This window comes from Taudactylus pleione, unplaced genomic scaffold, assembly GCF_031769625.1.
Source record: "Taudactylus pleione unplaced genomic scaffold, aTauple2 ptg000487l, whole genome shotgun sequence".
Classification (NCBI taxonomy): domain Eukaryota; kingdom Metazoa; phylum Chordata; class Amphibia; order Anura; family Myobatrachidae; genus Taudactylus; species Taudactylus pleione.
This window is the reverse complement of record NW_028284889.1, coordinates 4,504,082-4,521,090: the sequence shown is the minus strand read 5'-3', so window position 1 is coordinate 4,521,090 and position 17,009 is coordinate 4,504,082. Positions and strand designations below refer to the sequence as shown.

Genomic DNA, 17,009 nt, shown 5'->3' with positions numbered 1-17,009 from the left:
TGAGTGCGCTTCTTCTTATTTGGATATTATGGACTTCTGGACTAGGCCTGAAGTAACTGACACCTAAGCTGTTGCATGTTTCACTAACTGAGTGCTACTCTAACATCGACATACATAACAAGAGATATGGTAAGAACTTACCTTTGTTATCTCTGTTTCTACGAAGTCCATAGGGTCCACAGGGTTGACCTTGGGGTATAGCTGGATCTGGATCCACGGGCACCACGCAGTTAAAGCTTTGCTGCTCCCAGGATGCACTTGGGTCCGTCCTCCTCTATACCCCGCCCCCGAGCCACAGCACTTTAGTTGGTAAGCAGCCAAGGCCGGAGGAGGAGACTAAATAGAGAGAAGGAAGACTGGAACACACAAGAAACCATACTCACAGAAATGGGAGACGGAAAACCGGTGACCAGCCACACAGCCCTTATGAAGCCAGGTGCGTCAGGGCGGGTGCCCTGTGGACCCTATGGACTTCGTAGAAACAGAGATAACAAAGGTAAGTTCTTACCATATCTCTTGTTTTCTACTTCAGGGTCCATAGGGGGTCCACAGGGTTGACCTAGGGGATGTCCCAAAGCAGTTCAACTAAGGGCGGGGACGCTCCTGTGCTGAAAGGAGAACCCGGCGCCCAAAGGATGCATCCTGAGAGACGAAGGTGTCAAACGCATAAAACCTCAAAAACGTCTGAATTGAAGACCAAGTGGCCGCCTTACACAGCTGAACAGCAGAGGCGCCACGTCTAGCAGCCCAAGAGGGACCCACAGAACGAGTGGAATGAGCCTTAACAGAGGCTGGCACAGGTAAACCCTCCTGTGCATAAGCCTCACAAATAATGGAACAAAACCAACGGCCTAACGTTTGTTTATGGCAGGCCAACCCCTCTTGTGAAAACCAAATAGGACAAACAATGAATCAGACTTCCTAACAGAAGCAGTCCGGTCCACATAGATTCTAAGCGCCCGGACTACATCTAAGGAAGCCTCACCAGCTGAAATATCAGGTGACTGAAAAGCTGGCACAACAAGTTTCTGATTGATGTGGAACTTCGAAACCAATTTAGGCAAAAACTCAGGACGAGTGCGGAGCACCGCTCTGTCCTGGTGAAAAATCAGAAAAGGAGGGCGACAGGAAAGCGCCCCCAATTCTGACACCTTCCTGGCAGAAGCAATTGCCAGGAGAAAAACGGTCTTAAACGTCAACCACTTGAGTTCCACTGACTCAAGAGGCTCAAAAGGAGGACCCTGCAGGACCCATAGAACCACCGCCAAGTCCCAAGGAGCCACAGGAGGCACGAAGGGAGGCTGGATTCGGAGAACACCTTGGAAAAAGGTGTGAACATCTGGCAGTGTAGCAATCCGTCGTTGGAACCACACAGACAAAGCGGACACATGAACCTTAAGAGAGGCAAGGCGTAAGCCGAGGTCCAAACCTGATTGAAGAAATTCCAAGATTCTAGAAACTCGGAACACCTGAGGATCATAGCTTCTGGACTCACACCACTGAAAGTAAGTGCGCCACACCCTGTGGTGAATCCGTTGCGGAAGCAGGCTTGCGTGCCCTGAGCATGGTACCAATAACCGAACTCGAGAAGCCCCGAGACCTCAAGACGGCTGTCTCAAGAGCCACGCCGTCAAAGACAGCCGACCCAGATCCGGGTAAAGGCAGGGCCCTTGAGACAATAGGTCCTGATGCTGAGGAAGAAGGTACCCGAGGAAACAGGGATATCGGAGGAAACAGATACACCAGGCGAAACGTCCATTTCACAGACAGCGTGTCCACCAGACATGCGCCTGCGTCTCTTGTCCTTGACTCGTAAACGGGCAACTTGTGATTGTGACGGGAGGCCATCAAGTCCAGCTCCAGCAGCCCCCATCTGTCCACGAGCAGCTGTAACACCTCTGGGTGAAGCGACCAATCCCCGGGATGCACGTCGTGACGGCTGAGGAAGCCCGCTTCCCAATGGAGAGCTCCCGGAATGAACACTGCAGAGTTGGCCAGGAGAAGACCCTTGAACTATGAGGACTCCGGGGATGAAGACCGCCGAGATCGCTGCAATGTGGCACTCCGCCCAAGCAAGGATGCGAGACACCTCCGACATTGCAGCCCGACTGCGAGTTCCTCCTTGGTGGTTGATATATGCCACCGTGGTGGCGTTGTCGGGCTGCACCTGAACCACCCTTCCCTGAAGAGCGGGGCCGGATGACTGCAGGGCCCTTTATACCGCCCGCAGTTCCAGGATGTTGATGGGGAGGAAGTGCTTCTTCCACAGACCAACGACCCTGAAGTGACAATGAGCCGGTCACTGCCCCCCAACCCCCGGAGAAGACTGGCATCCGTCGTGAGCAGGACCCAGTCCGGGATCAAAAAGGGGCGCCCCTCGGCCAGCTGAGCTGTCTGAACCCACCAAGCCAAAGACTGCCGAACCTCCGGGGACAACACCAGCATCTGAGAGCGGATCCGGTGAGGTAACCCGTTCCATTCCGATAGAATCAGCCCCTGCAGGGGCCGTGAATGGAACTGGGCAAATTCCACCATGTCGAATGTCGACACCATGGACCCCAGAACTCTCATAGCCGAATGGACCGACAGGCGGCAACTGCTCAGGCAACTGTGTATCCGCAGCTGTAGGGAGGAGACCTTCTCCGGAGTCAGGAAAATCCTTTGCTGACGAGAATCCAGCAGGGCTCCCAAATGTACCATCCGCTGTGATGGAATCAGGGAGGACTTTCTCCAATTTATCAACCACCCGTGCGCTTGCAGGCAAGTGATCGTCAGGTGGAGATGTTGAAGCAATACCTCCGGGGAGCTAGCCAGCAACAGGAGGTCGTCCAGATACGGCAGCAGCCGTACATTCTGGTTCTGAAGATGTGCGGCCATGACTGCCATAACCTTTGTGAATACCCTCGGTGCCGTGGAGAGGCCAGTGAAGCCGGAACGGGTCGCTTGGACGCCATTGGGGGCAAATCACTGTGTAACATCGACTGAAAAGCCGATGACGAGGCCGCCAGGCTCTGAACAGAGCTGGAGAGGACATCTGAGGATACCCCTGAAAGGGTACCATTGACAGCTGCGTCACCGTGGGAGACTGCACGTATACAGGCAATCCCACATAAGGACCCACAGTCTGAGACCCGAGAGGAGACTGCACCATATGCGTAACACCCGAGGAACGGGGGATGGTAGGCTGGGGCAACGCCCTAGAAGGGACCGCAGATGGGACGGCAAGTTGGTCCGCGATCGACGCTAGCACTTGTGTAAACATCGCCCAAGGAGATTTAGAGGGACCAGGTACCAGCTGGCACCGCCCGCACAGACCGTCCTGAGACAAATCCACCCCATCAACCCCTGCCGAACAGCGCCGGCAGGAAAACAACACAGGAGCCACGGAGCGCTCATTCTCCTCATCAGACATGACACAATAACTTTTGCAATAAAAGTGTATCACTGAAAAGAGGTGAGGCGTATAACACCCACGCACTCCCACGTATGCAACACAAACAGCCCACAATATGGTACTGTGTAGCACACCCCTGTATGTGACGGATCTCACAAATACGTAGATCTATATAAGTGAGGTACACAGAAAGAACACCCCTCCCCCACGCACCTGCGGGCCGTAGGAGAAGGAAAGGGAAAGGTATAGGCTGACAGTAAGTAGAAATAAACACAGACAGCAGCACTAGCAAAAGTCACATACCATGTGATACTCAAGTTATACTCACTGCACCTTTCGCTACAATCAACCTCCCAGATTCAGTGACTGGGAGGGCTATAGCGCTGCGAACACTGTCCTTTGCAGGGGAGAGGTACGCAGGGGGACCGGTCCATGCACCGCCTGGGAGATCTGCATTAGCCACAAGAAGATGGCCGCCGGAGAGCTCTGAGGAGGAGTGGCCGAAGCAGGAACAGCCCAGCGATGCCAGCACACATGAGAGATGGCGTGCTGGGTTGAGGGAAGGAGCCGCTAAACCAGGGAAGGCTTCCTCCCCTGGCTAATGATTAACCCCAGGGATGCTGGTTCCCTTCCAGCCATTAATCCCTGGTGGTCCAGCGGTCACGCGGGGTATGCCATGAAGGGGGAGCCTGCCGCCGCTACTAGCGCCGCCGGTCTGTCCCCAGAGACCGGCGGCTGAAGACTGCATTTTCCCCCGCGCACAGCGCAAAGCGATGCACGCGGCTTACCTAGCCCCGTGCGTATGGCAGCAGTCAGTGGGAGGTCCCGGAGCCACGCTAGTACTGACTCCGGGGTCCCGCTGCTATCCCCAGATCAGTACTGGCGTCGCAGCGCCAGCGGGGCTGTTGGAGCGGCAGAGTGGACGTCAAGATGGACAGTCTGATGCTGCCGCTCTGAAGATAGTAAAAAATAAATAAATAAAATCTTCTTTAAAAATAATAAAAAATAAAGCTTAGGGGCTGCTTATGCAGCCCCACTGTATAGAGGAGGACAGACCCAAGTGCATCCTGGGGCAGCAAAGCTTTAACTGCGTGGTGCCCGTGGATCCAGATCCAGCTATACCCCAAGGTCAACCCTGTGGACCCCCCTATGGACCCTGAAGTAGAAATATGAATATATATATATATATATATATATATATAGCTATATATATACATACACAGTGTATGTATATATATATACACACACACACATATCTGTCCAGGAGTGTCCCCAAAGCAACAGAAGCAACAGCAGAGCGTACAGACATCCCTGTTCACTGCTGCTCTGGTGGATTGACGTGCTGTACATCTACGATGGGCTTTGTCCTGTGTAATAAAATATACAAGTATATATATATATATATATATATATATATATATATATACACAGTGTGTATATATATATATATATATATATATATATACATACACACACACACACATCTGTCCAGGAGTGTCCCCAAGGTGACAGAAGCAACAGCAGGGCACACAGACATACAGTAATCCCTGTTCACTGCTGCTCTGGTGGACTGCCGTGCTGTACATCTACGATTTTATAGCGTCTTTTTCTGCAAGCAGCGAATCAGTTTACACTGTATAGTACATAATTGGCTTGTGTGTCAGGGCTTGCTTTACTGTAATGCCATCTCCATCCACTGCTATTGTATTCAGATCTGCAATTTTCATCAGTGGAGCTCTGGCCACCCAGCGGTTAAGCTGTGTATTGCATGCCGTGGATACTGTCGGCATCTCACTACGCCTCCCCACAGTATTTTCATGCAGCGACTATGATGCCTATATGGCGAGACCTGAGCCACAACGTATGAGGACACATCTGTCGGTCTAGAGCTATTCCTCAAGCAGCAATCCCCGCGCTTAACTGAATTTCCTCCCAAGTACACTGCAAAACTCTGACAGTGTGGGCCACATTAAAAAATTCAGCGAAGCCCGAGGGCCACTAAGCTATACTGCGATATTTAGACCCTGCCCCCTCCTCACACAATTATTTCCCATAACTGCCCCCCTCAGCAGTGCCTCCAGTAGTGCCCATTATACAGTGTTCCCAGTAGTGGTCCCCCCAGTAGTGGTCCCTCCTATGCAGTGCCCCCAGTAGTAGTCCCCCCATGCAGGGCCACTTATATTGCGTCCCCAGTAGTAGTCCCCCCTATGCAGTGTCCTCCCTATGCAGTGCCCCTTACATATATTGGGCAAAGACACACAAAAAAAAAACAACAACACTTAGCTGAATCCCCGTGCCTGCCGCTGTCCGCTCCTCCGTCCGGCGTCCTCCTGGCCCGCTCTGCACTATGGGAGAGACGTCTCTCCTATCATCCACTGCGGGAGCCGGAAGGCGGAGCTCATGAGTTAGCTCCAGCCCGGCTCCTGCAGTGGGCGCAGCAGCGAGAGTCTGTCAGACTCTCATTTCTGCCAAAACAAACACGCGGCGCCGGTGTGTTTGTTTCCATGTCGTGCGGACCGCACTCACTGCGATCCACACTACACTAACCATCGGCAGGCCACGGGGAACGGCTCCATGGGCCACCCGTGGCCCACGGGTTGAAGGCCCATGATGTATGGTATTACACATTAGGATACATTTAGTGTCCTATGCACAGTATGGTACAGATGTTTCCTCAAACACATGTCCCTTTTGCGCCATATGACGCTACTTGGACGCTCCACAATGGGTAGTGTAGACTTTCATACTTCTTTCTGAATTTAGCGCCTTATTCGCACTGTAGCTGCATCCAAAGTTGCTTATAGTGTCCTATTAGTATTTTTGTCACAAAGGAAATGGTACAGTTGCAGATTAAGCACACCGCTGCATTGCGCAGCTCACTAATATTGGTCCTCTGTATTTTGTCTTTTTACCCAGGTTAGCGTCTGAGTCGCACAGAGCTGCATACACTGCCTGCTCCAGTGCCCAGTGTACTGGTGCATTGTACTTTTGTCGCATTAGTGATATGAATAAAATGCATGCTCTGTACAATAGCAAGTGGCTGGGTGCGGCTTTGTCACAAAGTTTGCAAAGTGTCAAAGGGCGGGCAAGAGAAGGCCAGGAGTACAGAGTTCATGTAAACGCTTAGTTAGACCTGGATATCGACACATTTATACACCTGTCAGTAGGAGTTTTTCTTGATCCCTGGTGCAAAATATGCAATAATGATGATCAATAACATTTCTGATTGGATGATTGAGTCCAGACCTATCCCACTGATATATATAAATCATTAGTATGCCTGTTACATTATATGACTATGCTGGAAACACGGAAAGCCTTATCAGTCAAGATGTCGACATTCAGAATGTCGACACTGGCATAGTGTTGACATTTTCAAAATCTCGACATTGTGAATGCCAACAGCCGCAATGTTGACATATGCAATTAAGGTTAGGCTACAGTTTGGGCTAGTTTTAGCCCAAAATATGGTGTTGAACTTGACATTCACAATGTCAATATTAACTCAGTGTTGACATAGTGGATGCTGGCATGTTATCTGTCGACGTTCACACTTTTACTAGACACACATCAAAGCTAGATTTTTATTATTTATTTCCATTAGCAGTTGTGCCTTTTCCACAATCTAGGCATATGTTATACTGTATACACAGTGTATAGATATGAACAGAAAAATAGAATAAAAATGTTAAATTGTGTCACTTGAAATAAAAACTGTATCATTGTCCAATTATTGTCTAAATTTGGTTAATAAACAAACAATAGTTCACAAGAATAATAAAAAATTCAAAGTGTCGTGATTCATTTTGCGAACAATGCTCCCTCACTAAAAATTCCACATAATATTGTACAACACATCTGCTTAGACGGAGTATTAAATGCAGTATGGGCACATGCACCTAGTGCTGGTGGTATGAGAACATAGGTACAACGGTGTCTAAAGAATTTGCTCTATTGTACATAATCAATACATCAGACAAACTTATGTAATTTAAAGATTTATAATAGTTTGCATACACTTATCCACTGTGTCCTACCTCCTTATCTGAATCCTCAGCAGAGAAGCCATGTTCTGGTGTAAAATAATTGGTTTCCGAGCTACCAGTTGAAACATCTCTATCTTTGTTATGGCTCTGTCAGAAAAGAGTAACACATTATACATGAAAAAACAATAAAATAAACAGGCTTATGATACTGACCATATGCAATTTCTGCAGCTACAGTATTTAGAGTATTTGGCACATTGTTGCAGCATGGGGTCACAAAATAATCCACATGACTGTTAATGATCAAGTTAAAACTGACTTGATTATGATCATGTTATGATCCGCTAGGTACCACTGTGTAAGACCCCTAGAGTCAACTGGCTAGGGCTTTTGTCAATAACAGCCACCCGCTGTTACCTTAGAGCTGGATACGCTTACCGTACTTAGGTGGCCGCCTGGTCTTATTATTATTAATATTATCCTTTATTTAAATAGCGCCACAAGGGTTCTGCAGTGCCTTACAATGTACATAAACAAATGAGCACACAAGAAAACAGTTATTAACAGTACAAACAATGCAGGACAGATACATGATTAATACATTGCTGCATAACACTTAGATAAGCAGCATGGTGTCGGCAACCAAGGGTGGGGTACTGTTGTATATTAAAGTATAATCAAGTGAAGGAGAAGCACATGAGGGAAGAGGGCCTTGCTCGTGAGAGCTTACATTCTAAGGGGAGGGGGCAGACAGACAGGGGTGACACAGATGGGCTGGAAACAAGGGTGACAGTAATATAACATTTATAGAAAGGTTAGTTTAAACTTAAGAGGAAAGGACAATGAGTTGATCCAAATTTCACCAAGCCTTAAGATTTGGGGGCCACAACCAAGGTCCATTAGAGGGGTCAACTTGCTGCGTCGTTTGGTATGGCATAGTTGGAGTGGATAAGCAGATTGCATGAGGAGGTCAGCAGGGATGTGAGCAACATTGGGGATCCAGGTACAGACACAATCCATAGGCATGTTGGAAGTGTGGCGGTTTTTAAAAACAGTCCTTAATAGCAGGAATAGTTGATTTGTTAGTTTCTCCTTCTGTTCTCCTCCTGTTTAACTCCTGAATAACTCCAGCTTCAATTTAAAAATTCTAGTTACACTTTAAATTAAGCACTTCAAATATAAGCACTCTTGCAAATGCAGCCCTGGCTTAGCAGCCTAAGATGTAAGTAATAAGTATGGCAGAAACCAGGTGTCCACACTGATTCTACCCCTCCCGAAACAGTAAAGGGTCAGCAAGCAAAAAACAAATGGTCAGAGGACAACCCACAAACACAGATACAGAGTAATTTCCTGCCTTGGTACAGATTTTAAAACTATATGAAATACTCTATAGTTAAATTACCTAGCAATTTTAAAGGCTGCGTAATAGAAACACCAAGCACCAAGATATGTTGGGTGCAGTAGTTAGATTACCTGTGGATGATAAGAAATGAAAAATCACATCACAGTTTTTCCCAGGTAGAAGTATAGTTAGTAATAACTCCTGGATAAAACTTAAAACTCGGAACAGTAGGGGCTTACACAGCAAACCTGCTGATCAGAGGATGTATGCAGCTAGTGGTGGTTAATAGAACTGAGATGCGGCTTTGGTGGCAAGCAGTGACCTTGAGAGTCGAGACGCGGCCTTAAGGGCCAAACTGCGGCTTTGGAAACACAATGCGGCCTTGAGGGCCAAGGTACGGCGTTGATGCCGTGGTGTGATCCTTGATGGCCGAGATGCGGCCTTGCAGGCCGAAGGAGGTCTTTGGAAAGACGATGCGGCCTTGAGGGCCGAAGTACGGCACTGGTGCCTAAGTGCGGCCTTGAGAGCTGAGGTGCGACTTTGTTGACAGTGGTGCGACCTTGAGGACCGTGATGTGGCCTTGAGAGCCAAGGCACGACACTGGTGCCGAGGTGCGGCCTTGAGGGTAGAGGTGCGACTTTGTTGGCAGTGGTGCGACCTTGAGGGCCGAGGTGGGGCCACAGACTGGATACAAAACCATGAAGATGTTCAGGAACACGGACAGGGTAGTCCAAGACACAAACTGGCAGTATAACGGCAGACAGAGACACCAACAGACAGACAGGAACCATGATTCATACACGAGGTGTAAACTATCACCAAAGACGTGGTGCCGGTACAGACAGACTAATAAAAGATCCTCCACTAATGAACTGCGGGTGCACAGATTGATAGACAAATGATAGCTGAGACACTGCAGCAGCACCCGTGGCCGTCTGCCGTTTTGGTCTCCCAGCAACCGCGGGCACCATCCCAGTTCGGCGTCCATGTTGCCTGGTGGCCGGGGAAGCTGACAGGGCCTGCGGCCGGAGAATACAGCGTGATGGTAACAAGCTGCGATGGGGGCTTGTGACAGATCAGATATGATGGTAAGATGACAACTATTGGTCTGTGTGCGGCAAACTTGCATACTCTCCTGGAATGCCCATGAAGCTCATGAAATTTGGGGAGGGGGCAATTAGGGACTACCGCAAATGGAGACCATCCTCCAGGATATTGTCCACTTCCTCAATAAGGTAGACGAGATCTGGGGACCTCTTCATGCGATTCAATGTGAAATGCATTAACGTGGCCCTGTCCTCCCCACTACTGCAAATCCCGGCACTGTATAGCAGGGTCTAGGCCACAACAACGTAATAACAAAATCCATCCATATTTATACTTTCTAAGCGCTGGAAAAGCAGAACAGGGGTGGGCAAGCATTAGCCAAGTACAGTACGGACATGTTCACAACATGTGACATTATAAGACTTGGAACCTTCTCCAAATAGGCTTCTAAAGAGGTGTATCATTTGTAGGTACTGAAGGTCTGGTGTAAATTCACACAAAATTGACGATGATGATGTCTGCAGCATTATTTAGCACTATCTGATTGGCTGCTTACGTATCAACCTCTGCAATTGGTAATACTTCATTCACTAGTGTTGCGGCTACTACATTGTGTCTATATATTGTCATCATTTACCCTCTCTGCCTGCCAATCCATGGCCGCAGCTGACCAATTGTTTTGGGGCTTTTTCTCCATCTAATCGAAGATGGATGAAGTTAGGGTAGCTGCTATGCAACACGCAGCTCCTTCCACGCAGCTTCCATGGGCTGTTGAGTATTCAGTGACTCAGTCACTGTACTCCTCCATCATATTAAGCAATAAATGGGCTTAATTTATATATATAAACAAGAAGTAGCCCGGTGGGGACCTTCGCAATAATAAAGTGTTTTAAATCTTGACCTTATATTGATTTAAACTGGAAATAACAATTTATATATTAATTATCTTCTTCTTAGAGGCCCAGATACTGTCCCCACTTGCAAGCTCTCTTTAATCAATTCAGGTGACTGTTCCCGTCTGAACTTTTATACAGCCCTCCAGCCTGACACCGCCTCTGCACTGTGATGGACAACTACCCCCTGCCCCAATGCCACATCCCCTGCTCGGCACTCTCCCCTGACCCAATGCCGTGTCCCCTGCCCGGCACCTCCTCCTGCCCCAATACCGCGTCCCCTGCCCGGCACCTTCCCCTGTCCCAATGCGCCGTGTCCCGTCACCTGGAACCTTCACTAGCATGTCCTTATTGCCGGCAGACACGGAGCCTACAATGTGAAGTGACGTCGGCGCCCCTCGGTGTCGCATACGGCATCCAAATACGTGGCAACAAGGACACATTGAGGGTGACTGGGAATGCGGTGCATTGGGGTAGGGGGAAGTGTCTGGGCTGTAGGCTGTTTTTGCCGGGCGATGCGCCCACAGAAAACAGCTTGGGGAGAACACTGTATATGTATGTATGTGTATATATATATATATATATTATATATACATACTAATCCAAAGTCCTGAACTGACACCTTTATCAAAAAATTTTTTGTTCAGGGTGCACTTCAAGACAAAAAGTCCATGGTATAGAAGTAGTATCCTCAAATTTCTTGGATCAAGGCACTCACTTAAAAAACACAATTTTATTGAGACATATTATTCAAAATTTTTCATATAGTTATTCATGTCAGACACCACTTCATTTGTGTCGACGTTGCGGTCTACAAACAGACCTTTTTCAAGACAAGTGTCTGTTGAATATGTGTCACAAAAATAGACATCTAGAAAAAAAACATAAATACAAATCACTGTCATATAACAAAGTCTATCTGGCCCCATTCTATTACATATACACAAGAGAAAAACACTACCAACATACCATAAATCACGTCAAATTGAGTATGTGTAGTTCACCATCGATGAGAAAATCGCTGGAAATCAATGTCTACGGATAAACAGCAATATATAAATGAAACCATATTACACAATATAGTAAAAAACGGGATACCCATATATCATATCCCCAACACATATATAAATATGAACCAGTCTATTAAAAGCAAGCAGTATATAATTATAGTCAGACATAAATAGCATTAACATAGGAGAATCTCAAAATTATACATAACATATCAAGATGCCCATATAGAACATCCCTGAAACAGATGTCCAAATGGATGTAAATATAGAGACTAATAAAAAGGATATATATATATATATATATATATATTAGCCTACTACTAGTAGCCATGGTATAAAAAAATCAAGATAAATATCTACCTAACGATAACCGCTATCAGAGAATATGGTGGCAAAAATATACAAACATATAAAGTGAGACCTATGCCGCGACCAATGGTCACTATACCTGTATCAGCGTATTCCCAGTCATTCATGCAGCCCGCACGGGTAACGCTGCCCAACAATAACAATCACCAAGACGGAAGTATCATACTGTCGTCTGCACCCCCTCTAAATACTTCCTCCACTCGCGCTCAAACAGGCGCCGTCATCAACCCGCGACATATGGTCTAATCGGGTGCAGTGGAGCTAGGTCATATGACTGAAGTAACACGGCGACAATCTTTGAAAAGCGAGTAATACGCAGATAAAAGGGCAAACTTTGCCCATACTTCAAAAACAAAACAATCCTAGGTCATATGACTAAAGAAACACAGCGGTCATCTTTGAAACCAAATTATACACGAATAAAGGGCAAACTTTGCCCATACCTCAAAAACAAAACAATCCTTTAAAGTGTATATACCACTAAAATAAAATAGGACCAGAAAGAAAGTGGACCAGAGAACCCATGACCATATACCATGCATTTCTCTTGAGTTATAAAGATCAATAAAGATCTATTATTCCACCATATTCTCTGATAGCGGTTATCGTTAGGTAGTTATTTATCTTGATTTTTTGTACCATGGCTACTAGTAGTAGGCTAATATATATATATATATATATATATATATATATATATATATATATCCTTTTCATTAGTCTCTATATTTACATCCATTTGGACATCTGTTTCAGGGATGTTCTATATGGGCATCTTGATATGTTATGTATAATTTAGAGATTCTCCTATGTTGATGCTACTTATGTCTGACTATAATTAAATACTGCTTGCTTTTAATAGACTGGTTCATATTTATATATGTGTTGGGGATATGATATATGGGTATCCCGGTCTTTACTATATTGTGTAATATGGTTTCATTTATATATTGCTGTTTATCCATAGACATTGATTTCCAGCGATTTTCTCATCGATGGTGAACTATACATACTCATTTTTAAGTGATTTATGGTATGTTGGTAGTGTTTTTCTCTATGTGTATATGTAATAGAATGGGGACAGATAGACTTTGTTATATGACAGTGATTTGTATTTATGTTTTTTTTCTAGATGTCTATTTTTGTGATACATATTCAACAGACACTTGTCTTGAAAAAGGTCTGTTTGTAGACCGCAACGTCGACACAAATGAAGTGGCGTCTGACATGAATAACTATATGAAAAATTTTGAATAACATGTCTCAATAAAATTGTGTTTTTTAAGTGAGTGCCTTCATCCAAGAAATTTGAGGATACTACTTTATATATATATAATATATATATAGATATATAAAATAAATGTATATATAAATATATATATATATATAGCATATATATCTATATATAAAATATATATATCTATATGTGTGTGTGTGTGTATGGAAACAACACCCCCCCCCCCCCACCTGCAAATCCAACTTTTGCCCCTGTAAACAACGGATCTGTTTCATTACATTTTGTATCTATCTATCTATTCATCTCTATCTACATATGTGTGGAAAATTCAACCTTTGAATGAAACAATTCCCTCTTGGGTATATGTCTCTTCATTACATTACCTTTAATACAAATAGGGCAATTAAATTTTTACTATTAACACTCTCAAGGCACAACTCAATATCATGGAGCATAAGTATACACATTTGTACACCTGACACACAAATACTTCTTTGGGCCTTATTCAATATGAGGCAAAATGCTGTTATCAGCGATAATTTATCGCCGATGACGTTATTTTCGCCTATTTCCAATATCCCCGTATTCAATTACATTGACTTTTTGCCAGTGCGAAAAGTCAATGTTAAAAAACGGGTATAATTTTCGCCAGCCTTTAGCAGGCGAAAAAAAGTGCAGAATTGGGGTTTAGGGGTGCAGGCTTAAAAAAAATAGTGTGCACACCTGGGAATGGTCCTTAAAAATTAACTGTGTAAAAAATGTTTTAAAAAAGAATAGGGACACCCCAAAAATTTTGTTGAATTTTGGGGTAAAAAAAAAAAAGGGGAACAAGTTTTAAACTAACGAAAAAAATTCTGGAGGGCTTCCCAAGTATGCGGCAGGTGTTTTAAAGAATGCGGGTGGTAGCGGCAGGTGCACTTGTGAAGAATTTTAAAATGCACCTTAGGGACTTAAAAATAAGCTTGCACCCATTTTCATGTACCCCAAATTTGATGCATCCAGTTTTTTTTGTAAAAAAAAAGCTGTGCTCTTCCTCACCCCTTCTTCCCTGTCGAGAAAAAAACCCCTGCTGCGGCTATTTAAAAACCATACTTACCTTCCGCAGGCCAAAACTGGGGTACCCATAATGATCCCCCCTGTCAGGACATCATTAGGGGGGTCCCTGGATGCTTTCCCAAAATTCTCTAATTTTTCCTGATACTTACCTTTCCTCCGGGTTCCGTTTTCGCAGCTTTGAAATTGAATACGGGGATAAAGCGAGCGCGCGCCCGATATTTATCACAATCCGCAACTCAGAAGCGGATAGGATGTGATAAATTAGCCCCAAATTGCAATGCGATATTTGAATACATCACAAGCATGCATAAAATATCGCATGCAGGGACAGAGCTTGTGAGAAAGTTGCTAATCTCTCCTGCGCACCTCTCAGGATAATGTTTGCAAAATATACCCTTAGAGTGTGACCGCGCATGTGCCGCCTTTTTCTCCATATTGTGTTTGTCTATTGGTGTGGGATCTATATGGAATGCTTGAGATTTAGGATTTTCTAGATAAATTACATTTTAAACTGATCCCTGTCTTTTCCCACACTGCTCTTGTATTAATGCCTTTCTGCATAATGAGCATCCAACATATTTGGGGGCTATTTTTATAATTCCACTGGTGATAAAACAGATATATCGGCAGTATATCACACTTGATAAATTATAGAACCCTGTGATGGGGATCATTGGGACAGGTAACTATTACAATAAGCCCTGTTAGCACACAAGGTATTATGGATGTTACATTGGATGTTAATCCCTAATCTTGTTTCGGACAGGGTAATTACACTTCTGAAACTTCTAGCTCAAAAGTTCTCACTTCCAGTGTGGCGATTACTTAGAATATCAAAACTGTGGAAAACAATCTCATTGAGGGGTATTCAATATGAAATGTAAACTTCGCTGTCGAAGTTTGCGTTTCATATCGGAGTTTTTACCTGCGTTAAAGTATCGGGCACGCTCCCGCTTATCCCCGTATTCAATATGAAATTAACGAAAACGGGAGACTCCGAAGTTGGATTTGGGTAAAGTTACGAATTTTTCCTAAAAAAAATTGTAGGACCCCCCTAAAGTTGTAAAAACATGGGGGATCACTATGGGTACCCCCGTTTTAGCCTGTAATTGAAAGTCGGGGATTTAAATAGCCGCAGCAGGTGTTTTTTCCCGACATTGAAGAAGTGATGCAGAAGAGCACTTAGGTTTTATTTTTTCGTTTTTTTAAATGGTCCCATCAAATTTGGGGTACATGACAATGGGTACTAGCATATTTTGATGTCCCTAAAGTAAGTTTTTAAAAATTCTGCAATTGTGCACCTGCCGCTATAAATCTATTCTAGAAAACACCTGCCGCATACTTGCAGAATAGCCCTGAACCTATTTCCCTATTGTTAATCATTTTTTTCCACCCCAATTTTTAAATACATTTTTTGGGGTGTCCCTATTTTTTTGCAAAACTTTTTTTGACACAGTTCTTTTTTAAATGTCATTCCCAGGGGTGCAGGCTATTTTTTTTAAGCCTGCACCCCTAAACCCCAATTCTGCACTTTTTTTCGACACCTATTCAATGGTGAAAAGTTGTCACCGTTTTTTATCAAAGACTTTTCGAACCTGCGATAAGTCTTTGAAATTGAATACGGTGTAAAAGTCAGACCTGCGATAATGACGTCAAAAGTGCGATATTAACACAAAAACTATGTTATCGCTCCCATATTGAATACCCCTAAATGAAATAATTAAAACTCATTTAGTAATATCGCATTTAGGTTAGAAGTTTGAACAAAATCACAGCAACCAATCAGACACTTGCTTTCAATGTATGATTCCAACACAAACTAATTGCTGATTGTTTTCTATGGGTCAATGCAACTTTGAATCTATATACAAAAAAATAAATGAGCCCTATGGACATAGATTATGTATTTAGGCTATCCCTTTAGCAACATAGTTTTACTATAATCTATAATGTTATCGAATACATTTTAAATTAATAATTGTCCAATAAGAGAACTGTCACACTGTCACTGAAATTAAAAAATGCTTTTAAAATAAACTTACTCGTTGTGGTTTCAAGCCCATTGGGATTTCACAGCATTCCTTATCATCTTGGGACTTGGATCTTCTACCTAGTATAAAAAAATAAATGTTTTATTTTGAGAAATTGCCCTCAGGAAGATGAAGTCTTAACATAAAACACATTGGTACATGTTACTACAAACCGTTAAGACAAGTTTTGGGATTAGGTACTTGCTGCTTTCCACGTGTGACTTGATATTGTGCATCCAAGAGTGATTTTCAGATAGGCCTATATTTCTTTTTTTATTCTTGTGTACCACTTTGGTGGTAGTGAGGAATTCACCCAGGATATACAGAATGTGACAAAGGCACAAAAAGTGTTAAGTATATGTGAAATTTTTTTTATCTGATACAAGGTTTTTTTTCATCAATTCTTGTTCTAGTTACTGTATAATATCTATGTTCACTACAGTATATACCAAAAAATGTTTTTCTCATATTATCCACATTTAGTCAGTGGTAAGTGACTAATTCTCAGATGATCATTTTTATTTTATTTATTTTGTTTCTAGTATTAAGTACAATTGTCAAGTATGGATTATTTACCATATTATTGTATTTTTTAAGATTCATCACAGAGTGCAGTCTTCTGCGCTATGTTATGAAATTCATCATTTT

The 17,009-nt window shown here is 44.1% G+C and overlaps 1 protein-coding gene across 3 annotated transcripts in view; it reads right to left on the bottom strand.

Moving 5' to 3' along the window:
* TEX14 (testis expressed 14, intercellular bridge forming factor) overlaps window positions 1-17,009 on the bottom strand; it is a 377,640-nt gene that overhangs the window by 138,280 nt on the left and 222,351 nt on the right. For all 3 annotated transcript variants that reach the window (XM_088449540.1, XM_088449541.1, XM_088449542.1), the window contains 2 exons: window positions 16,374-16,441; window positions 7,432-7,527 (listed from right to left, as the gene is read on the bottom strand). In XM_088449540.1, the coding sequence (XP_088305666.1) occupies window positions 7,432-7,527; window positions 16,374-16,441 (164 nt within the window). The remainder of the gene's footprint in view (window positions 1-7,431; window positions 7,528-16,373; window positions 16,442-17,009) is intronic.